Source organism: Athene cunicularia, assembly GCF_003259725.1.
Source record: "Athene cunicularia isolate RWA chromosome 28 unlocalized genomic scaffold, athCun1 chr28_part2, whole genome shotgun sequence".
Taxonomy (NCBI): domain Eukaryota; kingdom Metazoa; phylum Chordata; class Aves; order Strigiformes; family Strigidae; genus Athene; species Athene cunicularia.
The window spans coordinates 748957-759638 of record NW_020799140.1 but is presented as its reverse complement, the minus strand read 5'-3'; the positions used below and the strand labels follow the sequence as shown (position 1 = coordinate 759638).

The 10682-nt window shown below is 62.2% G+C and overlaps 1 protein-coding gene across 1 annotated transcript in view; it reads left to right on the top strand.

Annotated features, from left to right (window-relative positions):
* The first annotated feature begins 2242 nt into the window (after window positions 1–2242).
* LOC113489484 (unconventional myosin-Vb-like) overlaps window positions 2243–10682 on the top strand; it is a 15709-nt gene continuing 7269 nt past the window's right edge. The window contains exons 1-20 of the mRNA XM_026865207.1: window positions 2243–2269; window positions 4805–4915; window positions 5358–5520; window positions 5606–5750; window positions 5883–6039; window positions 6252–6392; window positions 6597–6678; window positions 6854–6961; window positions 7135–7247; window positions 7351–7616; window positions 7785–7866; window positions 8158–8298; window positions 8387–8509; window positions 8886–8969; window positions 9282–9284; window positions 9525–9674; window positions 9805–9902; window positions 10021–10107; window positions 10196–10307; window positions 10522–10682. The exon at window positions 10522–10682 is cut by the window's right edge and continues 51 nt beyond it. Coding sequence (XP_026721008.1) covers window positions 2243–2269; window positions 4805–4915; window positions 5358–5520; window positions 5606–5750; window positions 5883–6039; window positions 6252–6392; window positions 6597–6678; window positions 6854–6961; window positions 7135–7247; window positions 7351–7616; window positions 7785–7866; window positions 8158–8298; window positions 8387–8509; window positions 8886–8969; window positions 9282–9284; window positions 9525–9674; window positions 9805–9902; window positions 10021–10107; window positions 10196–10307; window positions 10522–10682 — 2354 coding nt within the window. The remainder of the gene's footprint in view (window positions 2270–4804; window positions 4916–5357; window positions 5521–5605; window positions 5751–5882; window positions 6040–6251; window positions 6393–6596; window positions 6679–6853; window positions 6962–7134; window positions 7248–7350; window positions 7617–7784; window positions 7867–8157; window positions 8299–8386; window positions 8510–8885; window positions 8970–9281; window positions 9285–9524; window positions 9675–9804; window positions 9903–10020; window positions 10108–10195; window positions 10308–10521) is intronic.

Here is a 10682-nt window from a genome sequence, read left to right as displayed (position 1 = left end):
TTTTTTTTTTTTTTTTTTTTTGTAACACAGTTCTATCTTCTGTTTTGCCAATGTGAAAACTGCCCAAAAACGTGTGACGAGAGGTTGGGGGTCGTGGTGGGAGGGGCTGGTCTGGGTGGGAGAGCTCGCGGGACAGAGGGGGCACTGTTAAAACGCCATGTCGCAAAACCCAGACAGATTTCTATCTCCTTTTTATTTTGTGGTTGGGTTTTGTTTTTTTTTTTTAGTTTTATTTTTTTATTTTTTACCTCTTTATGTATATGTAGGGAATTTATAGGAAAATATGTACTTTATTGAATAAATTTTAAAAACTAAAATATATTTTATTTTAAAAAGAAAATAACGGACCTTTAACCTTACATGGCTAAAGTACTGATTATATATTTGCTGAGCTGACTTGACGGTTATGAAAATTGTATCAAGAGTTTTATTTTTTGACTTCAAAGCCTTCTTAATAAAGACTTTTTACTATATATGAATTCATGTGCTACTTACGGTGTCTCACTGCCTGCAGCCCCTGGGCGGCCGTTCCAGCGTCCTCGGGACCAGCTGCCCTGCTCTGGTTTCGGGTCGTTCCCCTGCAGGTCTGTACGTCAGCTGGTGGTTTGTGGGTGGCCGAGCCGTGGCTCCCTGGGGTGGGATGGGGTGCAATGTGGGATGGGGTGATGGGGAAGACGTGCCCCGGGGCCTCAGTGCTCCCCTGGGTGCCGTCGGCTGGCATCAGGCCACCGTGGCACAGTTTGTCACCGCGTCTCGTCGTGCCGGAGCCGCTGCGCGCTCCGCTGCCACGACTGTCCCCAGCTGGGCTGGGGCTTTCGAGGTGGCTGTTGGAAAGTGTCATCGACCCCTTTGGGGAGCGGTCGCTCCTGCCTGGGCGCCCGTTTTCTCCCGGGCTGAAAGCTCAGCTCTTAACGGAGCTCCGGTCTGTGTCCACGGGCTGCGGATGGCGTGAACCCGCCTGCGTGATTTGTTAATGAACCACGTACCCTGGAAAACCTTCGGGCACTTAGGGAATCCTTACTCATTTAATCAGAAAATGTGTGTTCCCTGTTGCAAAATGTGCTCGCCTCTTGGGGGGCGAGGGTGGGGTGGTGACGTTTCCACGGCCCTGCTTGCCATGTCGCGCTGAAGGGGGTGGGTTTACCAAAGCTGCCACCTCTGGGGTGGCTTTGGCCTCCCTGGAGCGGCACCGGCTCTGGGGCCAAGGCTCGGCAAAGCCAGCTGGGGTGCTCGGGGCAAGGAGCAGGAACTGATGGGGACGTCGGCCTCCTCCTGTGGTGGATTTGTCCCTGTCCAGGCTGGGTGACCCTGCGGTGGGTCTCATCTCCTTGTCCCCACGGCTGCTCCTGGCACGGCGGTGCTGCTCGCCATCCCCCTCCTCTCGCCCTGCTTGGGCATCCCCTTATCCCTCTGTCCCCAGCCGCACCCACCAGCCGCCACCTCCACGTGGCAGCCAGTCACCCAGGCTTTGTCCCAGCTCTGCGGGGCTGGCTGGGCCACCACAGCACTGGAGGGACAGCAGCACCCATGGGCAGTGAGGACCCAGACAGTGGCACCCACAGACAGCAGCACCCGTGGGCCACGGCACCCACAGACAGCCCTCAGTACACTGCTGGTGCTGTGGCCACAGGTTTTCGTCGTTACCGGAGTTTCTCTGACGAGGGGGGAGCAGGGGCCGGTGCCACGGGGCTGTGGTGGAGTGTGGGTGCTCGGAGTGCCCTGGATGGGGGACCTGGGGTGCAGGCGATCAAGGCTCAGAGTGGGCCCAGGGTGCCCTGGATGAGGGCGGTTTTGGGGTGCCCTAGATAGGAGGGGTCTTTGGGTGCCCTCGATGGGCTCTTGGGGTGTCGCAGGTAGGGGGGAAGTTTGGGCTGTCCTGGGAAGGGGGGGGGTGTCCCAGATAAGTCTTCTCAGGATGTCACAAGCAGGGTCCTGGGGTGTCTCTTACGGGGATTCTGGAGGTGTCCTGGATGGGGGTCGCACAGAGCCCTGCACAGGGGGCCCTTGGGGTGCCTGAGCTGGGAGGGATCTTGGGGTGCGGCAGCCGGTGGGGGGAACCCACACAGTACCCTCCCCCCCCCCAGGAGCTGCTCTGGCCCGGGGAGGGGCTGTTGGGCGGAGCGGGAGGTGGAGTGGGGCGGGGACCCCACACCCCATCCCCCTCCAATTAGCAGCAATTAGCGGCCATAAAGGGACCGCGGGCAGGGGGGGTGGAAGCACGGGCAGCAGCGTGGGGGGTGCCATGGCCACGGAGGACCTGTACACTCAGGTGAGGGGGCCCGGGGGGTCCCACCCCGGGGTGCTGCGGAGGGAGCTGGAAGGGCTGCGTCCCCCTGCAGCTGGGGGGGGTGCGGCAGCTGGGGGGGCCCTGCCCGTGGGTCTGGGGTGCTTGTTGCAGACCTGGGGGATCTCGTGCCTCCCCCAGGGGCTCAGCACCCGGCGTGGCTGCAGGTGCTGTGGCCTGCATGTCCCCCTGGGTCACCTCCCTGCTGGCACCCGGCCTGATGGCCCCTTGCAGGGTGCCTGGTGGCCCATCAGCCCACCCTGTGTGTGACACCCAGGGGCCCATGGCCTGGGAAGTGCAGCATCTTGCAGGGGTGCTCATCGCGAGTGAGAACAAGGGTTTGGTGCTGCCTGGCCACCATCTGGCCTGGCTGCCTTCATCCCCTTGAGCCTGGCTCGCATCCTCCGCCCTGGTCCAGCTCTGCCTGTTGAGGACAAATCCGCTGTGAGCAGGTGGCAGGACAGGCTCTTGCTTTGGCTGCTGTGTATCAGAAATGATTGCTACAGCTTAGGGAAGACCCGAAGTGTGGTCTTTTCTCCCTGAGTGTACATCAGCTGGGGGGCAGGAGGGTACCAGCATCTCTGCAGGGGTCAGAGGTGCAGCAGCCGTCGCTGTCGTGACTGAGGTGCCGGTCTGGGCAAAACAAGGGGCTCGTTGTGGGTTGCCTCGTCCCACGTTGCCAGCCAGGCTGGGACCGGAGTGGCAGCGTGACTGACCCAGCCAAGTGCCCCGAGGAGCCCCGAGGTGACCGTCCGGGCTGTGCCCACACGAGCATCCCCCCTCAGAGGATTGCTGGGGAGCGGCCGAGGGGCGAGCCGCGCCGGCTGGCAGGGATGCTCTCTTGTCCAGCCGGGTTTTCGGACTCAAACCCGTTAGTGCCTCGCCGGGGAGCTGTACATCGTGCACTTTTCGCTCCCCCCAGCGGCTACTGCTCATAAAAAATAATGGCTTCCTATCGCCGCCGCTCGGCCCCTGCGTCCCGATCCCCTTCCCGCCCTCTTCATTCCGGCTGCAGAGTCAGACCTTCCCTTCTCTGGCGACTCTCTTGGATGTGAACCCAAAGCTGAGGCCCTTCCTTCCCCCTCCCCAGATTTCCAGCCTATTCGGTGCTTGTTTGACCAACTTCAATGATGCATTAACGCATGTGCCTTGCACACTGCAGACCTGGGAAACGTTTGCTGCCAGCCAGCTTCCCTGGATTTGCAAAATCAGCAAAACCCGGATGGTTTTTCAGGCTATGGTTTTTCAGGCTCTGGTTTCTAGCAGGAGGCTGGCCCCAGCCTGCTGGGGTGGGAACGCGACGCGTTAGAGCCCTGTCGCTGCTCTGCCGCAGCTCCCAGAGTTGGGGGAAACGGACGCACGCTCCCAGCTCGGCCTGAGAGCAAAGCTGCCACCATTAGGTTCCTCCTGCCTCTTCGAGCTTGTGATGCGGCCTCATCTCCGCCTGCTCGGAGCAGCAGGAGGAAGCAGTCCCTGCTCCCCACAGCCTGACAGAAGCTGCCAAAACGGTGTCTGACAGCTCAGCACAGAGCGGGGCCGCGGGCACCCGCGCCAGGAGCGGGGGCAGCAGGAGCTGCAGCTCCCTGGCCTGGGAGCGTGGGTCACCCGGTGCCAGCTCGGGCTGGGTATTCACCCTCTCGTCAGCTGACAGGATGTCTGCAGCAGGGTTCGGAGGGGGTTTGGTCTAGTTTTTACCCCTGTGGCGGTGTGCTGCTTCGCTTGTGCTGAGCGTGGGCTCCTGCTCCCTGCAGGGTGGCTCCAAAGAGGCTTTTTCCAGGCGTGAGGAAGGTGTTAATGCTCAGGGTTGGGTGCGGAGGGAAGTCAGGGCTCGCCAGGCTGCAGAACTCCCACTTCATCAGCACCGGAGTCTGCAGAGGGAAACTGGAGATGGCAGGGGCTGGCGGCAGGGAACACCGGGCCCGTGGGGACAGCTGGTCCCTGGCACAAAGTTACCCTGTGGCTGGCCCCGGGGAGCTACAAATCTTGGGGGGTGAAAAGGGCATGGGGTGACTTGTCTTCTCACTGATGCTGCTGGGTCTGCAGAGCTGGTGACGGTGTCTGGATCTGCTCGGTAGTTGGCAAGGGATCTGTCCTGCGCCCATCTGCTTTCAAGCCTGGTATCTCTCCCGGCTGAGCCGTGGTGCTCGTCCCCGGCGCAGTGGGTGTTTGGGAAGACCCGTGCTTGGCATCTTCAGTGTTTCCAGAAACCTCCCCTGCAGCAGCGGGAGCGATCACACCCTTGGGTGGGGTGGAGGCAGCACTGCTGGGGAGAAGTGAGGTTCCAGCAAAGGCGCCTTCCTGCACGTCCGGAGAGCTGGGTGGGACCCCTGGCTGCAGGAGCCAAGGGGCCATGGGGTCCCTAGCAGGGTGCTGGGTCCCATGGCGATGCTGAGCACTGGGCTGACTCTAAGTGGCGGGGGGGGGCTGTGATGTTTGGTCCGGGGGCTGGTGGCCAGGTGCTTCCCTTGTCTCCTGGTCATGGCTCTCTGCAGGGGTCCCTTCCCTTCTGTGTCCCTGCAGGGTGCCCGGGTGTGGATCCCTGACAGCGTTGAAGTCTGGAGGGTGGCAGAAATAACCAGAAGCTATAAGGAAGGAGATGCTATTCTCCATCTCCGCCTGGAAGATGGCTCGGTAAGGCTGGAACTGTGCAGCCCAGCAGGTCCCTCCTGTGCTTGCCAAGTGGCTGGGCATCCCCTGATGGGACATAGTTCACCTCTGCACCCCCAAACCAGCCTGGGCTCCTCAGCGGGGTGTGGAGAGGCTCAAACATCGCCTGGCTATGTCCTGGCTGGTGTCTGAGGGGAGCCCAGATGGCTGCGGCTATGTCTGGCTCCCTATGTTCCCTGACTGCCCAGTGAGCTGCTCCTCACCGCCTGCTCCTGCCTGATTTCCCGAAAGGCCTCCAGCTCCGCTAGCCGTGCTGGCTGGGCTGCGATTCCCGGTGACTAACAGCTCAAGCACGGCCCCCAGACAGCATCCTTCTTGCTGTGCTGCTCCCCGCAGACCCATCCCGCCTTTGTGGGGCCGCCTGACCCTGCTCAGCTCTTGTCCTGCTCCGTCTCCACCCCTGCAGGCACTGGCCTACCCCATCGAGTTCCAGCTTCCACCTCTCTGCAACCCCGACTGCCTCTCGGGCGCCGATGACCTGGTGGCCCTGAGCTACCTGCACGAGCCGGCTGTGCTGCACTCGCTGCGCCGGCGCTTCCTGGAGGCCAACGCCATCTACACCTACTGCGGTGAGCCCTGCGCACCCCCCCTGCCTCCCCGTCGCTCCCTGGGACAGGTGCTCCTTCTGCCCTTTACACCGTCCTCTTCCTCCAGGTATCGTCCTTGTCGCCATCAACCCCTACAAGCCGCTGCCCATCTATGAGGAGGAGGTGATTTACGCCTACAGCGGCCGTGAAATGGGGGACATGGATCCCCACATCTTTGCTTTGGCGGAGGAGGCGTACAAGCAGATGGTGAGGTGAGAGCATCGTGTGGGAGCGTCCCTGGGGCTGCAGTGGGGAAGGGCTGAAGCCCCTCTGGACTGTGGCCTGTGTGAAGAGCGGTCCTGGTGGCTCACAGGCGGTCCCCAGCTCACGTCCCTCTCTGGCAGGTTTGGGAAGAACCAGTCCCTCATCATCAGTGGGGAGTCGGGCGCGGGGAAGACCGCGTCGGCCAAGTACGCCATGAGATACTTCACCACTGTCGGGGGCTCTCGGTGCAACTCCAGCGTGGAGGAGAAGGTGCTGGCCTCCAGCCCCATCATGGAGGTGAGTCCCCCTGGGTCCCCAGGCTCTGCGCGGGGACAGCTGGGGTGTCCCTGCAGGCTCTCCCCATGCTCCTCGGGGCCTGTATCCCTGATGTGATGCCGTGTCTGTGTTGTCCGTCCCCTCCCTGTAAAATGGGTGGCACGGACTGAACTTCTCCAGAGCACCTGGAGATCGGGGGTCAACTAAAACCACCTGCCCTCCTTCCCCACCAGGCCTTTGGGAATGCAAAGACAACGAGGAATGACAACAGTAGCCGCTTTGGGAAGTACATTGAGATCGGCTTCAGCCAAGCACGTGTCACGGGGGCCACCATCAAAACCTACCTGCTGGAGAAGTCCCGTGTCACCTTCCAGGTGACTCTCTGGGGTGCCATGGAGCAGGAGGGTGCTCCTCCTGGGCATCTCCTGGGGAAGCAGCCCCAGAGCTGCTGCGCTGAGCTGGGAGAGGGGAAGATGTCCCTTGTCCCCACATCTGGGGCTGCAGCACCTCTGCAGGGGAGCAGGGTGGCCTAAAGTGTCCTGACTTCTTAGTGATTATTTTTTTTTTCTCATCCACAGGCGAAAGCGGAGAGGAACTACCACATCTTCTACCAGCTCTGTGCCTCGGCCGCCCTGCCTGAGCTCCAGGGCCTGGGTCTCCGTGAGTGCCCCCGCAAGCCCCACGGCACAGCTTGCTGCCAGCCCTTCCCGCGCTCCCCGGCTGGGTGCTGGAGGAGGCTCTGCTGCTGCTGGGCACCCCGGGGTGGGAGAAGGGTGGTTGGGACCCCTGTGGGGTGCGTTGTGCCGCTTTACAGCCTGATACATCTCGTCCACAGGTGGGGCAGAGTCCTTCCACTACACCTGCCAGGGCCAGTGTGCCGCTGCCCAGAGCACCAGCGATGCCGCCGACTTGGACAGCACGCGGCATGCCTTCTCGCTCCTGGGTACTGGGCGGGCAGGGCTGGTTGTCCCACTACCCCCCCCGATGCTGGTGTAGGAGTGCCGGTGTCAGACATCCCAGTGCTGGGAGCCCGGCTGTCTCCTGACCACTCCTGCCCCTCTGGTTTGCGTGATGCAGGGGTGGGGGGCGCCCCTCACGTCTGTGCTGTGCCTGCAGGTGTCCCCGAGGCCGAGCAGCTGGAGCTGTTCAGCATCCTGGTGGCCATCCTGCACCTGGGCAACATCGTGGTCAGAGGGAGGGACCGCCGTGGGGACGGCTGCTTTGTGGAGGTGGGCGAGAGCTGCCTGCGCGCCGCAGCTCGCAGTGGCCTGGGAGCTGTGCTGGCCGCAGGAGCCACATCTCGGCAATACCGCGGTGTCCGTCCCTTTGCAGGCTGCTGATGAGGCCCTAGGGCTGTTCTGCACGCTGCTGGGCGTCGAGGCCTCGCAGGTGATGCGCTGGCTCTGCCACCGCAAGCTGGTCACTGCTGGCGAGACCTTCCTGAAGCCCCTCTCCAGGCAACAAGCGCTTGACTCCCGGGATGCCCTGGCCAAACATATGTATGGTCAAGTCTTCAGATGGATGGTGACCAGGGTCAACTATGCCCTGCGGTCCCTGGAGGGCCACCACACCTCCGTTGGCATCCTGGATATTTATGGGTAAGCAGCTCCCCTCTCCTGGGCTGCCGGGAAGAGCACGGTCCTGCTCCTGCCTCAGCTGTGGGTCTGTGGCCACCAACTGCTCCGGCTGGGCCATGGGACGGTGCCTGTGGCTGGCTGGGGGACTCTGCCTGGCAGCTGCCTCAGGCAGGTCTCTGCTGCCCACAGGTTTGAGATGTTTGAGCTCAACAGCTTTGAGCAGTTCTGCATCAACTATGCCAATGAGAAGCTACAGCAGCTCTTCAACCTGGTGGGTACCACCCAGATGTGTGTCCTTGCTGGGACCTGGGGAGGGTGGGGCCTGTTCATCTCTGCTGCGCTGTCACCTTTGGTGTTCTCTGCCTTGAATGTGGCTGGTGCTTCAGTCCCTGCAAACACGGGGCTCTAAGAGTCCGCTGGACCTGGACATGGTCCCCTCCTTTCTCCCAAAGTGCTCCTGCTCCAGGAGAATGGCTGCTTGTGGAAACCAAGCCACTGCGTGGTGGCTGGCCACCTTTGTCCCCTCCTGGCTCAGTCCTGCTCTGCTCTCCTTGCCCTCCAGCACGTCTTCAAGCTGGAACAGGAGGAGTATGTGACCGAGGAGATCCCTTGGGTCTTCGTTGAGTTCTGTGACAACCAGCCCTGCATTGAGCTCATCGAGGGCCGACTTGGCATCCTGGACCTGCTGAATGAGGAGTGCAAGGTGGGAGAAGGGCTCTGGGAGCAGGCTGCGGAGGCCACCCAGAGCTGCAACACTCCCCCCCGCCTCTTCTGACCCATTTGCCTTTCAGATGCCCCAAGGCAGTGATTCAAGCTGGGCCCAGAAACTTTACCAAACCCATCTCAGCAGTTCCTACTTCCAGAAGCCCAAGAGGCCAAGAGATGCTTTTGTTGTCCGGCACTTTGCTGGCAAGGTAGGGAAAGCTGTGGCAGCACAGCCCTTGGCGGGGGGGGCTCGGCAGCGGCTCCGCACCAGCGGGCGCCTGGTCTGGAGCTGCTGGTGGCGGGTCCTGCAGTGTCCCGCTGTCCTGGGTGTCTGTGGCAGCTGTCTGCACCCTCCCAGGCTGGGAAGTGGCTGCTGCTGGCTCTGCTGCAGCTCTTTAATTGAGGGTAAAAATATGGAAATGTTAGCTGTGATGGTTCCCATCAGCAGCCTCGCAGCTGGGCCGTGCAGCCACCACTCGGATGCCTGCGAGGATTTCTTCCAAAAACCTCGGACTCTGTCCCCGCAGAGCCCTGACCAAACCAGTTTGGGAATCCGCAGATTAATGCTGCTGTGTCTCCTGCCAGGTGGAATACCAGTGTGAAGGATTTGTGGAGAAGAACAGGGATGCTGTCCCCAAGGAGCTGGTGGGGCTGCTGCAAGCCAGTAAGGTGAGGGCCGCCCCGAGCAGGGGCTGTGTAGGGCAGAGCCTGGCTGGCTCGTGGCCCTGGGGCTGAGCAGGACCGGTGGAGTAGGAGGTATGAACCGTGCAGGGTGAAGCCGTGTCCGCCTGCTGGCACAGCCCCACGGCTGCGGTCAGGGTGCCTGGGGATGTGGGTGCTCCCCACCACCTTTCCCTGCTTTGGCCTTTCCCATCCTGGGGGGGACCTGGGACATCTCCCTGCTGGGAGGGCTGGAGTGTCCTGCTGCTTCCAGGTCTGTAACGCTGTCCCTTCTCCTTCCATCCTGCGTGGGCCTGGCAGAAGGTAAGGGACACCTTGGAGGGCTCTGGAGCGCATCTGGGCGGGTGCCTGTGGTTGCACTTGGTTTTTCCTGGGAGGAGCGGCAGGCAGGGGCACAGCTGGGCTGGGGCAGGGGTCCGTGCGCTGGGCTGGCCTCTGGAGCCGTGGTCTCCTGTGCCTGTGTCTCCTGGGGGTGATGGCGCGCTGGGTGCTGGGTGGTGCTTGCTGCAAGGTCTGCCTGGCTCTCGGCTCCGCTCTGTGCAGTGTGCCCTGCTCGCTGAGCTCTTCCCGGAGGAAGGGGACGGCCCCACGTCCCTGCAGTCCCGCAGGTCCAGTGGCCCCAGGATGGCTGCTCGCCCCAGCCGCAGATCCCTGCCCAGTAGTCAAAAGAGCAAGAAGACCATCTCCAGCCAGGTATGTGGTGGGTGGGGGGATACGTGCTGGCCCTGGACAACCAGGACCCATCTGTGTCCTGGCCCAGGGAACCCCACGAGCCCCAGGATGTTCCTGCTGGCCCTGACCACGCTTGCCTTGTCCTCTGCAGTTCAAAGCCTCCCTGAACCGGCTGATGGAGATGCTGGGCAGCACCACGGCGCACTATATCCGCTGCATCAAACCCAACGACGGCAAGCAGCCCTTTGTGTGAGTGCCTGCCCGGGGAGGGGCTGGGGATGCTGTGGGGCAGTGCTGTCCCTTCGCTCTGTCTCGCTTGCCCCAGCCCTGCTGGGACCCGTTCCAGACCAGCGCCTCTTTGCCCCAGGTTTGACTCCAGGCGAGCAGTGGAGCAGCTCCGAGCCTGTGGGGTCCTGGAAACCATCCGGATCAGTGCCTCAGGGTACCCCTCCAGGTACCCCCCTGCTTCAGCAGCACCCCGGGCCCCCCCCCAAGCCCCTTCTGCAGCCACAGCACCTCTGAGCCTGCTCTGTCCCCCGCAGGTGGACGTACCAGGAGTTCTTAGAGAGGTACAGGGCTCTGGTGAGCAGAGCGGAGCTGATGGGCACTGACGAGAAGCAGATCTGCAGCCTTGCCCTCGAGAGACTGCTCCAAGTGCGTGCCCTGCCCGGGGGGGTGCAGCTGGGGTACCAGAGTGTCCCTTGCAGATGCTTGTCCCCACGTGTGGGTGCCCAGTGTGGTACAGAAGTGGGGGAGATGAGAAATGGGAGGTTGGATGGGGAGCTCAGAGGCCCGAGGAGCATCGCTCCTGGGGGAGCCTGGCTGGGGTATGTTTTGTCCCTGGGACTGACTCCACCCTCGCACGTAGGATCCCAGCAAGTACCAGTGTGGGAAGAACAAGGTGTTTTTTCGGGCTGGGCAAGTGGCTTACCTGGAGGAGCTGCGGTACCAGCGGCTGAGGGCGGCCTGCACACTGCTGCAGAGGCACCTGCGGGGCTGGCTGGCGCGGAGGCGCTTCGGACGGGCCCG